This window comes from Pseudorasbora parva, chromosome 19 (genome assembly GCF_024679245.1).
Source record: "Pseudorasbora parva isolate DD20220531a chromosome 19, ASM2467924v1, whole genome shotgun sequence".
Classification (NCBI taxonomy): domain Eukaryota; kingdom Metazoa; phylum Chordata; class Actinopteri; order Cypriniformes; family Gobionidae; genus Pseudorasbora; species Pseudorasbora parva.
The window spans coordinates 15,570,011-15,586,332 of record NC_090190.1 but is presented as its reverse complement, the minus strand read 5'-3'; the positions used below and the strand labels follow the sequence as shown (position 1 = coordinate 15,586,332).

The 16,322-nt window shown below is 40.7% G+C and overlaps 1 protein-coding gene across 1 annotated transcript; it reads right to left on the bottom strand.

Annotated features, from left to right (window-relative positions):
- Positions 1-6,383, bottom strand: LOC137048398 (uncharacterized). Its single transcript, XM_067426537.1, has 2 exons — positions 6,256-6,383; positions 1-6,031 (listed from the first exon to the last, which is right to left on the bottom strand). Exon 2 carries the CDS (start codon positions 5,797-5,799, stop codon positions 1-3), a length of 5,799 nt encoding a protein of 1,932 aa, XP_067282638.1. The 5' UTR covers positions 5,800-6,031; positions 6,256-6,383.
- Positions 6,384-16,322: the final 9,939 nt, after the last annotated feature.

Genomic DNA, 16,322 nt, shown 5'->3' with positions numbered 1-16,322 from the left:
CTAAACAGCCTGATCTGAAGACAGGAGGTATACTAATTCAGAAATAGGTCTGTGATAGATTCTTGTTATTCCGTGCTGAACAGTTTTCACTTCCACTTTTCTCACCATACCGTCTGCACTGGGAACAGACTTCACAATTATCCCCATTGGCCACTCATTCCTCTTGACTTGTTTGTCTTTGAGAAGCACAATGTCGCCTTCTTTGATGTTCCGATGTTTGTGAAACCACTTAGAACGGCTCTGGAGTGTTCCGAGATACTCCTTCCTCCACCTACTCCAGAATGCTTCTGCTAAGGTTTGAACCCGTTTCCATTGACATTGGAGCATGTCTTTCTTGCTGAAACCTTCTTGTGGAGTTGGAACACTACCAGCTTTTTGTGTCAGAAGCATAGATGGTGTTAGTATGAAGGGGAATTCAGGATCTGTGGAGACTGGAACCAGAGGCCGCGCATTAATGATGGCTGTGACCTCAGACATGAATGTCACTAAGACTTCATGAGTCAGCTGTGTGTACCTGTTTTCCAGGAGCATAGAATCCAGGATACGCCTTGTAATACCAATCATGCGTTCCCAGGCACCACCCATATGAGAAGAGTGTGGTGGATTAAAGACCCAGGAACATCTTTGGTCAAGCAGGTATTCTCTCACCTCTGTTTGTTCTTTCTCAGCCATTTTAAGCTCTCTTGAGGCACCAACGAAATTTGTCCCACAGTCGGAGCGCAGCTGCTTGGCAGGACCTCTAATAGAAAAGAATCTTCTGAGAGCATTAATGAGACTTGAGGAAGTCATTGACTCAATCACTTCTATGTGAACTCCTCTAGTACACATACAAGTGAACAACACTGCCCACCTCTTGCTATTCGCTTGGCCACCCCTTGTGCGTCGTGAGATCACTTCCCATGGCCCAAACACATCTAAGCCGACAAAAGAAAAGGGTGGATCCATTTGCAACCTTTCCGCTGGCAGGTCAGCCATCTGTTGTTCCTCAATCTTGCCTCTTAGTTTACGGCAAATAACACACTTCTGGATAATACCAGTGATGCATCGTTTAGCCCCAATTATCCAAAAGCCATTAGATCTTATGTTGCCCTCCGTAAGATGCCTGCCCTGATGCTGCACTCGTTCATGGAAATGTCTGACCAGTAGTACTGTGATGTGGTGGTGAGCTGGAATGATGAGGGGATTTGTTTCTTTTTCTCCTAGCTCTGCTTGTCCGATGCGTCCACCAACTCTTAGCAACCCATTGCTGTCGATGATTGGATTCAACTTTAAAAGTGGACTATGAGAGGGAATATCACCCTTGGAAGAGATTCGTCTCAGCTCATTTGAATACACCTCATGCTGTACACTCTTGATGATGATCTTCTCTGCTTTCAAGAGATCGCTTACAGATAAGCCATTAGGGCACAAATGCCAACCAGTGCACTGACTATCGTCATTTGTTCCAGTGAAACAATGAGCAATGTGCTGCAGCCGAGCTATGGCTCTGACGACTGTTCTCCATTCTGAGAATTGCTCAAATCTTCTGGTACCCAACTGATTCAGGTTGACATGGGTAGACAAGGCTTTAATCTCTGCACGAACTTCAACATCTGTGTCTGGGTCAATGAGGTTGTATGAGCTTGGGCTCTCAGAGAGCTGCTCTGGTGGATAGTGCAAAAATGAAGGTCCTGTGAGCCAGGTTGTGGCCTCTAGCTTGGCAGATGGAACAGAACGAGAGCCATGATCTGCAGGATTTTGCTCAGAGGAAACATACCTCCATTGTTCCGGCTGAGTAGACTGTCTGATGCGCTGCACTCTGTTGCTCACATAAACCTGGAACCGTCTTGACTCATTATAAATGTATCCTAACACCACTCTGCTGTCCGTGTAGAACCCTATTCTATCTGGCTTTAGATGGATCTCTTCTGTAATGAGTTCAGCCAGTTCAACAGCTAGGACTGCAGCACATAGTTCAAGCCTAGGTACAGATAGATCAGGCTTTGGAGCCAACCTTGCCTTGCCAAGAATAAAGCCTACCTCTGTGTTCCCATTTTGTCTCGAGACTCTCAAGTATGCAACAGCTGAGATAGCCTTCATAGAGGCATCTGAGAAGACACATATTTCAGTGTTTTCGGCTTCAGAAAGAGGAATGGATACGTACGTGCGTGGAATGTTAAGACTTCTCAAGTCTTGGAGCGAACGACACCACCGTGTCCACTCTTCATGTCTGCTTTCAGGAAGTGGTGTGTCCCACTCATGTGTCTGTGATGAGAGTTCTCGTAATAGTAGACGTCCCTGAATTGTGATTGGTGCCAGGAATCCGAGGGGATCAAATAAGCTGTTCACTGTTGAAAGCACTCCTCTACGTGTGTATGGTTTCTCAGTGTCAGGCACTTGGAAGGTGAACGTGTCCGACGTTAGATTCCACTGTACTCCCAAGCTTCGCTGATCAGGTAAGTCATCTGTAGAGAGGTCAAGACATTTGATGTCCTTAGCCAAATCTTCATTAGGAAAGGCATCCATTACTTTGGCTCTGTTTGCAGCAATTTTATGAAGCCTGAGGTTTGAGGCAGCTAGTGCGTCTTGTGCCCTTTTCAGCACATCGATTGCTTCTTCTTCTGTAGGAAATGACTTTAAGGCATCATCTACATAGAAATCTTCTTCAACAAATTTCCTCACATCACTGCCATACTCTTTCTCTTCTTCTTTAGCAGCTTTGCGAATTCCATAAATGGCCACTGCTGGTGAAGGGCTATTCCCAAACACATGAACTCGCATCCTGTAGTCCACAACCTCCTTAGTCAGATCATTGTCGCGATGCCATAGAAAGCGCAAAACATCACGACAGTCCTCCCGCACCAAGAAGCAGTGAAACATCTGCTGTATATCGGCCGTGATGGCAACTGGATCCTTTCGAAATCTTATGAGGACCCCTAGAAGGCTGTTGTTCAGGTCAGGGCCAGACAGCAGTACATCATTAAGAGATACTCCATCGAACTGTGCGCTAGAGTCAAATACAACTCGTATTTGATCTGGTTTTTTGGGATGGTACACGCCAAATGATGGAAGATACCAGCTCTCTTGTCCATCTAATAAAGGAGGTGCCAGCTCAGCATGGTTATTGTCGAGTATTCTTTGCATGAACTCTGTGAAATCATCTCTCATCTTTGGTCGTTTATCCAGGTTGCGACGAAGAGACATGAAACGTCTTTTAGCATACTCTCTGTTGTTTGGCAAGCGCCTCCTTGGCTTCCGAAATGGCAGTGGTGCTACCCAGCTGTTACTCGAATCTTTGAAGAATTCCTTTTCCATGATGTCCAGAAATAACTGATCCTCAACTGAAGGTGCAGATTTATTGTCATCTTTGGTCTGCTGAAAGACTGACTGGCCAAGTCTGCAGCTTGATAGGCTTTCTTGACAGAGTGGCAAGTGAGATGATTTTTGGAACTGGATTTTTTCGCCAAACGACTCCTTCAGTACAATGTGATTATTGCATGGACGGAAGTAGCTTGGTCTGCCATTCTCTAAGATGTGTGTTCTCATGCAGTCCACTGACGAGGGCTTGTGGCACTTCCCTAGACACACATTTCCCACAATGACCCAACCAAGGTCCAGTTTTTGGGCATATGGAGCATCATGGGGACCGTTAAGTTGTTTGCGGACTTTATGTGCTCTTATTATGTCTCTTCCCAGCAGGAGCAGTATTTCAGCATTTGGGTCAATAGGTGGTATCTTGTCCACTATCACTTTTAGGTGACTATGGTGCAGGGCAGCAACAGCACTTGGGATTTCATCTCTGTTATCTGGCATACTGTTACATTCGATAAGAGTAGGAAGTGGAAAATTTATCTCACCATCTGCTGACTCAATGATGAACCCATGAGCTCTTCTTCCAGTTGCTTGAACTACTCCAGCACATGTCTTTAATGTGTATGATGAAGAGGATCCCTGCACTTTGAACATGTCGAAAAATTCTGATCTGGCCAGGGATCTATTGCTCTGCTCATCTATTATGGCATAGATCCGCCTACCTTGGTCGGGGCCACCAGCAGGATAAACCTTTACAAGGCATATCTTGGAGCATGACTTTTCACTAACTCCTTTGCCACATACCTTGGTGCATTTTGATGACACGTCTCCATCACAATTCTCTTCTGCCTCCCCGCCATGCAGTGTGGGAGGTGTAGAAGCAGAACACCATGGCGCTGGGCCCGGGTGAAGAGCAGCCAGATGCTTGTCACTTCCACATTCAGAGCACTTGATTGACACATCACAATTCCTAGCCATGTGTTTGTTCGATGAACAACATCTAAAACAGATGGACAGCTCCTTTACAATCCTTTTTCTTTCCTCTAATGGCTTTTCTCTGAAGCTTCTGCATTTCTTGAGAGGATGAGGTTTACGATGTATAGGACACTGCTTATCAGTCTCATTGGTTGCCCTCTGAAGATTCCTCTCGTGAGAGAGATTGAAGGAAGGCATCACATCTGTTTTATGGACTAAGACAGGTTTATGAACATGGGTGTGGCTTTCGCTATACCTGTTTCTTTCACCAGGGCTTATGGAGAGTGAGGGAAAATTGAAGCTTGGATCATTGCGTGCTCTTGCTTCTGCACACACAAACTCAACAAAGAAGGAGAATGGTGGGAAAGAAACTCCATAAGTGTACTTGTAGTGTGAACCCTGCATCATCCACTTTTCTTGTAGTCCAAAGGGCAGCTTTTGCACAATTGGATTAACACCTCTGGCTGTATCAAGATAAGTGAGCCCAGGTAGATCACCCCCACCTTTAGCAGCTTCTATCTCTAAAAGCAAGTCTCCTAATTCACGAAGCCTATGATGATCTTTAGTCGATATCCTTGGAAAAGTCTCTATTTTTGTGAAGAGAGCCTTTTCGATAGCTTCTGGAGATCCATATGTCACATCTAGTCTCTCCCAGATTACTTCAAGACCAGCAGGTAAATTTCTGACATTTACAGACTTAATGCGACGGGCATGGTCTGCTGAATCCTTCCCCAGCCACGTAATCAATAAATCAAATTCCTCTCCTGCTGTAAGATCAAGGTTCTTGATGGCATTGAGAAATGACGATTTCCAGGCCAGATAGTTTTCAGGACGATCATCAAATTTGTTAAGCCCTGATGTCACTAGCTGATTTCGTGCTAAAAACTTAGCTAAGTCATACGTGGCTGCATCATGACTAGAGTGATGAGTAGCCTGATTCGTGTTTCGACTGGGATGGTGTATGGGAGCAGCGGGACTTTTAGAATGGTGAGGTAAACTATGTGAAGACTGGGGAAAAATAGGATAAGACTGCTCTACAGTCTCACTGCCACGGTAGTGTCCGGCATTCCAAGAGGACAGTACACGATACCTCTGTGAAGAAGGCCCTTTTTCTTTTTCATCCTCTAAGTTTTGTGGTAATTCAGTCTTTGCATTATCCTTGGTTGGCACAGTGTCACTAGGTTCACTGTGTTGTTTTACATACTCTTCAGTACGTTGCCTAGGACTTTGCTGTGGAAGGTGGATAGATGCACTATGATGTGATCTTTTAACCTCTAGATCTGCGACAGCAGCTTCCATGACTGCCGCTTCTGCCATAGCAGCTTCCGCTTCTCTCTCTCTTTCCATTGCATCTAATGTTGCTTCAAGACGAGCTTTCTCTATTTTAATTTCCATTTCTTTTTTTGCAAATGAGGCTCTTGCCTGTGCAGCTTCTGCCTTTGCTCTAGCTTTAGCTGCTGCCATGCTGACCGTGGACATGCTGGAAGTCACAGAACGTCGAGATGAAGCTGATTGACTTTTATCATCTTCCATAGCTGGTTTACAGTTTACACTTGATAGCCGTGTGGAGTCTACAATTGTCGTGTTAGCCTCTATGCTGTGTATGACAATAGCAGGTGAAGTCCAGCTTCCATGATAAACAACTCTTGTATGAAGCTTGTCTTTTTACTGTACTGGCTTTAAACCCAGCAAGCTAAACACTTTACTCAATAACCAGTCTTGACACCGAAGTCGTCGTTCAGATTTACTGAATAAATGTGTAAAACTGTAAAACAACATAGAACAAAAAGAATACATAAATAAACTGTCACATGGTAAGTGTTGAGTCCAACAATATACATCAGGGAACAATCCTACATAATGTTTACACAATACAAATACAGAACTATGAATTTCTCAATGCTGCATAATGAAAACAATTACTTTTCTATGGACTCTCTCATAAACTTACAAACTAACGTAATCAAGAATAATTAACCTTTCACTTACAGACAGTGCCTTGATTAAGAGTCGCTAATCCGATGGACTTGACGGCACATTCAAACATGCGCTTCCATGTGCTGAGCACGTTCTTTTAACCCAACCCTGGAAACTGAATAAAATAAATACAAGCCGCAGCATATAATTTTACCAGCAGGGGGAGCAAAAACGCTAAAATAGGCAAAGCCACAACAACCCCACAAACCTGCAGTCTCCCCCAGACTGATCACCCTTTTGACAAACTCCAATAGTGGCATGAAAGCCACATAAGAGAAATGAGGAGTGTGTTCATTTTCACAGATATTGGTGATTTCAATGGGCCTAAGTAAAGGGATTTTTTACAAAAAGAAAAAAAAAGTGGAGTGGGAGCTACAAAGAAATCTTTTGTCATACTTAGAGATGATTACCTACGGAGGGTTGCCATGGCTTTTCTTTTGCACTTCTGTCTGCACTCTGGAGTTCAGTTTGCATGCTGTCATGTCCTGATGATGTATTGCTGCATTCATATCTCACCTGAACTAACATAGGAAAATCTGAAACTGACATTCTCTTTGCATTTTGTTGAGACAGTTTTGCATGTCTGGGAAAAAATTCAATCTTGATTATCTGAGAAGGTTGTTTCTATATATATATATATATATATATATATATATATATATATATATATATATATATATATATATATATTATTGCTGAAAAACTATATACAGTACATATGTCTATATAGTGTGTGTATATACAGGTCCTTCTCAAAAAATTAGCATATTGTGATAAAGTTCATTATTTTCCATAATGTAATGATAAAATTTAAACTTTCATATATTTTAGATTCATTGCACACCAACTGAAATATTTCCGGTCTTTTATTGTTTTAATACTGATGATTTTGTTATACAGCTCATGAAAATCTCAAAAAATTAGCATATCATGAAAAGGTTCTCTAAACGAGCTATTAACCTAATCATCTGAATCAACTAATTAACTCTAAACACCTGCAAAAGATTCCTGAGGCTTTTAAAAACTCCCAGCGTTGTTCATTACTCAAAACCGCAATCATGGGTAAGACTGCCGACCCTGTCCAGAAGGCCATCATTGACACCCTCAAGCGAGAGGGTAAGACACAGAAAGAAATTTCTGAATGAATAGGCTGTTCCCAGAGTGCTGTATCAAGGCACCTCAGTGGGAAGTCTGTGGGAAGGAAAAAGTGTGGCAAAAAACGCTGCACAACGAGAAGAGGTGTCCGGACCCTGAGGAAGATTGTGGAGAAGGACCGATTCCAGACCTTGGGGGACCTGCGGAAGCAGTGGACTGAGTCTGGAGTAGAAACATCCAGAGCCACCGTGCACAGGCGTGTGCAGGAAATGGGCTACAGGTGCCGCATTCCCCAGGTCAAGCCACTTTTGGGCTACAGAGAAGCAGCACTGGACTGTTGCTCAGTGGTCCAAAGTACTTTTTTTGGATGAAAGCAAATTTTGCATGTCATTCGGAAATCAAGGTGCTAGAGTCTGGAGGAAGACTGGGGAGAAGGAAATGCCAAAATGCCTGAAGTCCAGTGTCAAGTACCCACAGTCAGTGATGGTCTGGGGTGCCATGTCAGCTGCTGGTGTTGGTCCACTGTATTTTATCAAGGGCAGGGTCAATGCAGCTAGCTATCAGGAGATTTTGGAGCACTTCATGCTTCCATCTGCTGAAAAGCTTTATGGAGATGAAGATTTCGTTTTTCAGCACGACCTGGCACCTGCTCACAGTGCCAAAACCACTGGTAAATGGTTTACTGACCATGGTTTTACTGTGCTCAATTGGCCTGCCAACTCTCCTGACCTGAACCTCATAGAGAATCTGTGGGATATTGTGAAGAGAAATTTGAGAGACGCAAGACCAAAAACTCTGGATGAGCTTAAGGCCGCTATCGAAGCATCCTGGGCCTCCATAACACCTCAGCAGTGCCACAGGCTGATCGCCTCCATGCCACGCCGCATTGAAGCAGTCATTTCTGCAAAAGGATTCCCGACCAATTATTGAGTGCATAACTGAAAATAATTATTTGAGGGTTGACTTTTTTTGTATTAAAAACACTTTTCTTGGTCGGATGAAATATGCTAATTTTTTGAGATAGGAATTTGGGTTTTCATGAGCTGTATGCCAAAATCATCAGTATTAAAACAATAAAAGACCTGAAATATTTCAGTCGGTGTGCAATGAATCTAAAATATATGAAAGTTTAATTTTTATCATTACATTATGGAAAATAATGAACTTTATCACAATATGCTAATATTTTGAGAAGGACCTGTATATATATACACCTAAATGATTATTAGGAACACCATACTAAAACTGTGTTTGAGCCCATTTCGCCTTCAGAACTGCCTTAATTCTACGTGGCATTGATTCAACAATGTGCTGAAAGCATTCTTTAGAAATGTTGGCCCATATTGATAGGATAGCATCTTGTAGTTGATGGAGATTTGGGATGCACATCCAGGGCACGAAGCTCCCTATTGAGTTGAGATCTGGTGACTGTGGGGGCCATTTTAGTACAGTGAACTCATTGTCATTTTCAAGAAACTAATTTGAAATGATTTGAGCTTTGTGACATGGTGCATGGAAGTAGCCATCAGAGGATGGGTACATGGTGGTTATAAAAGGATGGACATGGTTAGAAACAATGCTTAGGTAGGCCGTAGCATTTAAACGATGCCCAACTGGCACTAAGGGGCCTAAAGTGTGCCAAGAAAACATCCCCCACACCATTACACCACCACCACCACCACTACCACCAGCCTACAAAGTGAAAACAAGGCATGATGGATCCAAGTTCTCATTCTGTTTATGCCAAATTCTGACTCTATCATCTGAATGTCTCAACAGAAATCGAGAATCATCAGACCAAGCAACATTTTTCCGGTCTTATTGTAGCCCATCCGCCTCAAGGTTGTGCGTGTTGTGACCTCACAAATCCTTTACTGCATACCTTGGTTGTAACGAGTGGTTATTTCAGTCAAAGTTGCTCTTTTATCAGCTTGAATCAGTCGGCCCATTCTCCTCTGACCACTAGCATCAACAAGGCATTTTTGGCCACAGGACTGCCGCATACTAGGTGTTGCACCGACCACACCTTTCCCATTCGGACATTCAGTTTGGAGTTCAGGAGATTGTCTTGACCAGGACCACACCCCTAAATGCATTGAAGCAACTGCCATTTGATTGGTTGATTATAATTGCATTAATGAGAAATTGTACAGGTGTTGCTAATAATCCTTTAGGTGTGTGTGTATATATATATATATGTAAAATAATATAATATATATACATTAAAAGTACTGTTTTTACTGTATTTTACATATATGCAATTCAAATAAATGTAGCCTTGGTGAGCATAAAACACTTCATCTTCTCATTTCCAAACTCCTTTTCATTTAAGAACTTTTGAAATGATTTATATATTTATAAAATGCTTTTCTATATACATTTTATTGCTTTACCTTTGTCATAGACTACGATGGCCGAGAGAGGTCAGCTCGCTGCAACTGAAGAAAACACATACAAATAGAAAAACACCAGCAAATTAAGAAACATCTTCATCAGTTTGTCAACACATGTACTGCAAATACTCATAACTCAACCAAATGTGCTGAAAATAGCATGGGAAATGTTTAAGGGGACCCAATAAGTGACAAACCTGGCTGGGACATGCTTATTGCTCATCCGTGATGTTGTCAGTATCCTGAAAGGTAAGTTTTTCTGTTTATTTTAACACCCCGATCGTATGTGTGATGTGAGTATGCGCAGTGTTTTTTTTTTTGTTTTTTTTTGGTTGCGTTGTGAGAACTAACTCTTTAACCTCTCTTGGCCACCATAATTGACCCATATAAAATCCATGCTAAAAATATTATTGCATGTTTAATCATATTATAATCTAAACAAAGTTAAATAAATGGTGCTTTAATTTTTGGTAATAAATAATAAATAAATAATTAATAAATTGTTTTGTAAAATTAATTTTTGTAAAGCATTTTATCGAGCATTTAAGCATATGTCTTGTATACAAATTATTTCTAAGGTCATCAGAAACAGTCAAGTGTGCCCACTATTGTTTGAGTGTTCATTTGTGTTTTCCAAAGCTATGGATATTAATGTTCCTTAATGACTGATGGTAGTCCTATGACCCTCTGCATAAACCTGTAAGGCTGTTACTTGAGCTCTTGAGTTATCCTTGGTGAGAACTGCACGGATCTTATGCTTTCCAACTGCACATCAGGTTTGATGAAACTTAATGAAGGATATGATTTGTAACTTCCTTAACTGTTTTACTTGATGCAGAAGATATTTAATAATGACAAAAACCTTATTATTTATCAGCTTGACATCCTTTTTTGTTGATTGCTTTAATCTATGAGAAAACGGCCACATAAGCCTATACCATTTCTCAGAGCTCCATTTGAATCAACTCATTGAAGATTACAGAGCAGAATCATTTGGGTTTACTCAGCACATTGATGCGGTGAGATTATTTGCCCAATATAACCACCCCAGATTATCCTGACCTGCATTACCCTGGATTATTTCCTTCACATGCAGAGATTATTCAACTAAACGACAGTGGCTTTATAGCAACCTCAATATCAACAGGTGCAATGTGAATGATCTCCTTTGCCTATGTTGAACCACAGTGCATGTCTTATATACGGCGTAAAGATTACTGAGCTTGGCAGCTCAATATGTGTGTTCATGCGTTTTACACATATTGAACGGAGCATGTGGGGATTTTTTGGATAGGTGGGTCCTTACATAATAATATTATTCTGGATTAATATTTACTGAATGGAAAGCAATCAAAACATCTGACAATTTGCAGTTTAGATTTATTTAAAGGCATAATTAACCCCAAAATAAAAATTATCTCATCATTGATTCACCCTCATGTCATTTTGAAACTGTATTGCCAAATTTATGCTGAAAAGCTGGCACAGAAGCACTTCTGAAGTGGCATTTAGTTGTCTTGACATAGACTGTTTAATGCTGCTTAGAGTATACTTGCCTGAATGCACTATGTCAAGTGTAAAGTTTGGAGTTTGGGGGATTGTGGCATGTGTTGTTTTTCAGGGGTTTGGCTTGGCCCCTTAGTTCCAGTGAAAGAAATTCTTAATGCTTCAGCATACCATGACCTTTTGGATAATGTCATGCTCCAAACTTTGTGGGAACAGTTTAGGGATGACCCCTTTCTGTTCCAACATGACTGCGCAACAGTGCACAAAGCAAGGTTCATAAAGACATGGATGAGCGAGTTTGGTGTGGAGGAACTTGACTGGCCTGCACAGAGTCCTGACCTCAACCCGATAGAACACCTTTGGGATGAATTAAAGCGGAGACTCAGGCTTTCTAGTCCAACATCAGTGCCTGACCTCCCAAATGCGCTTTTAGAAGAATGGTCAAAAATTCCCATAAACACGCTCCTAAACCTTGTGGAAAGCCTTCCCAGAAGAGTTGAAGCTGTTGTAACTGCAAAGGGTGGGCCAACTCCATATTAAACCCTACGGATTAAGAATGGGATGCCATTAAATTTCATGTGCATGTAGCTAAAGGCAGGCACCCCAAAGATTTTTGCAAAAATGTTTATCCTAACCATATTCCTAATACTAAATCTAGCAATAAGTTACCCCTTAAAATCAAAGAGAAATATAAAACAAAAGTAGAAACATCTAACCCTGTTTCTAAGCCTAAAACTTGACATAAACTGTAAACTTGGCTTGATTGGATTGTTGATCCATGAACAATGCCAACATTGTGTCTTTATACTGAATTTTGAGCAGGCATAGCACAGCACAGCATTAACTTGGCTGTAAAACTGCTTTATGACTTTACTCTATGAAACGCAAAGGTGATATAATTTATCAAAATGTTCAAGCTTCTAATTTTGAGCCAAAATCAGCCTTTAATCAGTCATTTTTCTGTTTAATAGAGATGTCTGATATGAAAACCGGCCTTGAAAGTACTTTGAATCAAAATGAAAATAAAATAAATGTTATCGCTCATCGCTAGATCATAGTGTTCTGGCCCTGCCTATGTGATGTCATTATAATCCCCCTCCTTTCTGTCCTCTGTGTCCTTTTCCTACCCGAACTGGAGCGTTTCATAAATCACGGAAATCCTTCTGGAGAGCAGAAAGCTGAAGAATCGTGGAATCACCTTGAGCGAGACTTCCTGCATGATGCAGTGGGACAGCGGCTCATTTATTACTGTCCTCATCCTATCTGAAAAAAGAGAGACGTACAGAGTTACAGTACGTACACGGTTTCAAAAAGGCTCTAAAAATAAATTTTCCCACATGCACTGTGCCATAAAACATTTACAGTCCAACACAATCTGCTTCACTGCCGTTGACGCAACAGTCTTGAAATATTCACAAGGTTGCTAGCTTGTTGGCTCAGATAGAACACCAGAAAAAAAGGTAGGAGAGAGAGAGAGAAAGAGAGAGAGAGAAAGAGAGGGGGGCATGCTTACATAACACGCCAGCCGCAGTCTGAGATGAGGGCGCAGGTTTAGACACGCGTCTCAACAGCCAGTCTCTCCTCCCGCTGCAGTGCACAGTGACATTAGCACTCTTCATCTCTGCCCTCCTGTCGATCTCTTTCCCCCTCTGCAGTCTTACACAACCAGGGAATTCTCACAAGTTTACACTTATATATTATAGCGTAGGAGATTGAGGTCATTTCCAGACAATGACTAAATGCACATTCACTTCTTACAGGTGCACCGCTGTTTGGTGACAAGAGAGCAAAGTATATTGCTTCATATAGTTAACAAGTCTGTATATCAAGCTATTTTTAATAGTCTTATTATGAAATAAATAAATTGTATAGCCTATACCGTTTAAAAGTTTGGGGTAGCTTAATATTTGCTCACCAAGGCTGCAATTATTTGATCAAAAATACAGTAAAAAACTAGCCTAGAAATCTAGACGCACCCTAGCGGCAGCAAATCTAATCTGCCGCGAGTGTCTTCTAGCAACTCTCAGTACACATCTGAGCTGTAAAAAACAAACTCTGGTCAGGCCAATCACATCGTGTATAGAGTCGGTGGGCGGGGCTTAACATAATGACGGCACAGTTGCGCTTGCGTGCTTCTTGTAAACACATAAGCTGCCGAACGGTTGTCTTTCGAATCGACTTTGACCGTGACTCTGGAGGACTTGGAGTTAAGCTTTTCTCTGAGAAAAGAACGGCATTGAAATCATTTTTGAAAAGGGAAGATGTGTTCGGAGTTTTACCGACCGGATACGGCGAAAGTTTAAAGGGTTACTTCAGTGATTAGCATATGGCTTTGTATCAGTAGAAACCCTGGAGTATATTCAAATAAATGTGCTTTCCCCCCTCATATCCCCCTGATAGAAGAGATTTATGTCTTTTTTTTCCTGGAAAAATTCCTCCTATGATGCAAATTGATGATATTTGCATCATAGGAGGAATGTTTGGTCAAAGGCTAAAGACTACAGCCAGCAGAGGGAGCCATTTCCGCATATTTTGAACCCGCGCGTGGGGGATGGGAGATCACACTCAGAGCTCAGCTCGCAGCTGCAGGCACTCATTTAAACTGAGCTATGGTGACCAATGTAAGTCTTTTAACTTCTCAAATTAATCTCTATGAAAGTTAAGCTTGCAAAGGCATGAACTGAAACGCTCCAGACTGAACTCGCGTTGTGAATGTATGCCGCGAGTGTAGTCGCGATTACCTCATCTCTCATCACGAGAGCTCATCAGCTCATTTATCTGACTCCTGCAGTTAGTGCTCAGTGCTGTGAGACTCATGCAGTGACTCACTCCTTATATTGAACAGACATGTTCAGTTTTTAATTGTAGTGTCTTCTCCAACTCAGGCTTGGAACATACTCTGCAAGAACAAAGACATTTGTTCGTTTTCTCGAAGCGGCAAGACCAAAAACAAAGTTCGTTCTGGCCAGTACATTCCATACTTCACGAGAAAAGCAGGTGCCGATCATCTGCATTTCTCTGCATTAACCACACCCACTTTAAATGTCTGACCAATCACACAATAGTTCTCGGACACCCGCAAGAAAAAAGTTCTGCTCAGACGATGTGTCGAGAACAAGCTGCGAGAACTCCCAAACCAGGGCTGCGAGAACAAAATTACATCCTTTTGTTCTCGCAGCCCTGGGAGCAAGAACTTTTTTCTCTGTTCTTGCGGAGTATGTTGCAGCCTTCAGTCACAGTGATCAAGTTGGTGGCTTTGGGAGTGGCCTCGCAGGTCAGCGACACATTCTTGGAATTGTAGCCTTTTATCCCCATGAGACAAAAATACATTTTTTTCTCTTTTCTCAGTCTAGAAGGCACCAAATGACAAAGCGAGCTCCACTTCACCTTCGTTGCTCTGGTTGGTGTAGCTCTATCCTATCGCGTGCAGAGGGAGTTTGAAAGACAACCGTTTATCCCGCCCCTCGGATTGAGCCCTGTCTATGGTGAATTTCCAGACCAAACATCTTGATGTTGGTCTGGCTTGTCAGGCTAGTAAAAAACTGTAATATTGTGAAATATTACAATTTAAAATTTTCTTTTTGAAAATAATTCATTCATACTATGCCATTTTCAGCAACATACTCAGTGTCACGTGATCCTTCAGAAATCATTAATTGCTCAGAAAATGTATTATTACTTATTATTATTTATTGAAACCGTGATTTATTTAGGATTATTTGGTAAATAGAAAGCTTTAAAGAACAATGTTTATTGGGAAAAATTATAAATGTTTTACTGTCACTTCAATCGAATGCATCCTTTTTTAATAAAAAAGCCCAAACTTTTAAATGGAAGTGTACATGACAAAATATATAATCAAATTTTCGAAGGATTAAATAATAGAGATCATGTATCCCCTCTTCCTTCCGGAAACAAGCATGCAAATTGAACAATTACCATGTTTAAATGCTATAACCCGCGAGCTACAATAGGATTATCTCTGTTAATCTGATATTGGGAAAAACCAGACTGGTATGATTTTAGTCAGAATAAAGAGTTTACATGGCATTTCAAAAAAAGTGAATTATTAGCATCATTGTACTGTGCCAAAACAAACAAGCAACATTCTAAACACTGTTTTGAAAGAACTTTATGTAGCCTATTTGAATTCCATATAAGATTTCCAATCAATGTTCAATAGTGAAAGAAATGTGATTGAGTGATTCTAAATATATATAAAATTGTTATTGTGTATATTTAAAACATTCATATTTGTAATACTATTACAGACATTCAACCTGTTTCCTACCTGTTTTCTTACCTATTTATGTATGACTAACTTTATTAGTTTATGTTCTAATGTTCAATCCAAATGTATTAATATTGTATATGCAATTTAAATACATAAATCGTTATATAATAACGATAAATAGTTATATAATAACTATATACTAGACATAAATTGAAGGGAAAAAAATCACTTGGTAACCTTGTCTGTGAGCCATATCCAATTTCAATTAATGACCACACAAAGTCAATAAATGCTGTAACCTGATATATGCAAGGATACAAAAATTGACTTTTTACATCCAGCCACATAAATGACATAAGGTGTTCCAGAAACCAGACATGTATTTGTCTAGAACATTAGTTCCACTGCTAAAAGGACAATTTAGACAACTTTAACACATTTTATTTAATATAATTAATGTAAGTGCTTTAAAAAATGAGCTTCACATTTGTGTTTTTAAACCATCTGAAATGGCTTTGCTCAAATTTACATTATGTGCATTAATGAAAACAATAGTTCTGTTGTCTTTACAAACGAAATAATTTTCTATGCTAATTAATCACACACAGTAATATCAGTAGTTTCAATTGTGTTGAACCTGGCGTTCCTGAAAGAGATTTCCACACTGTTATTGCAGAAACTGCTGCAGTGCATTTAGCTTACTTAAAGACCAAAGCATGAATAAAAGAGCAAAATGAAAAATATTTTGCATAGACTCACTTCATTCTGCAGCTTTATGTCTTTGCTCGCCTCTGAGATGTAAATGTATGGACGCCTTTTTCATTAATAATGTAACTTATGTCTTCACTATG

Bases quoted from the DNA above. Each gene is read 5' to 3' on its own strand.
- LOC137048398 (XM_067426537.1), bottom strand. From the start codon at position 5,799: ATGGAAGATGATAAAAGTCAATCAGCTTCATCTCGACGTTCTGTGACT.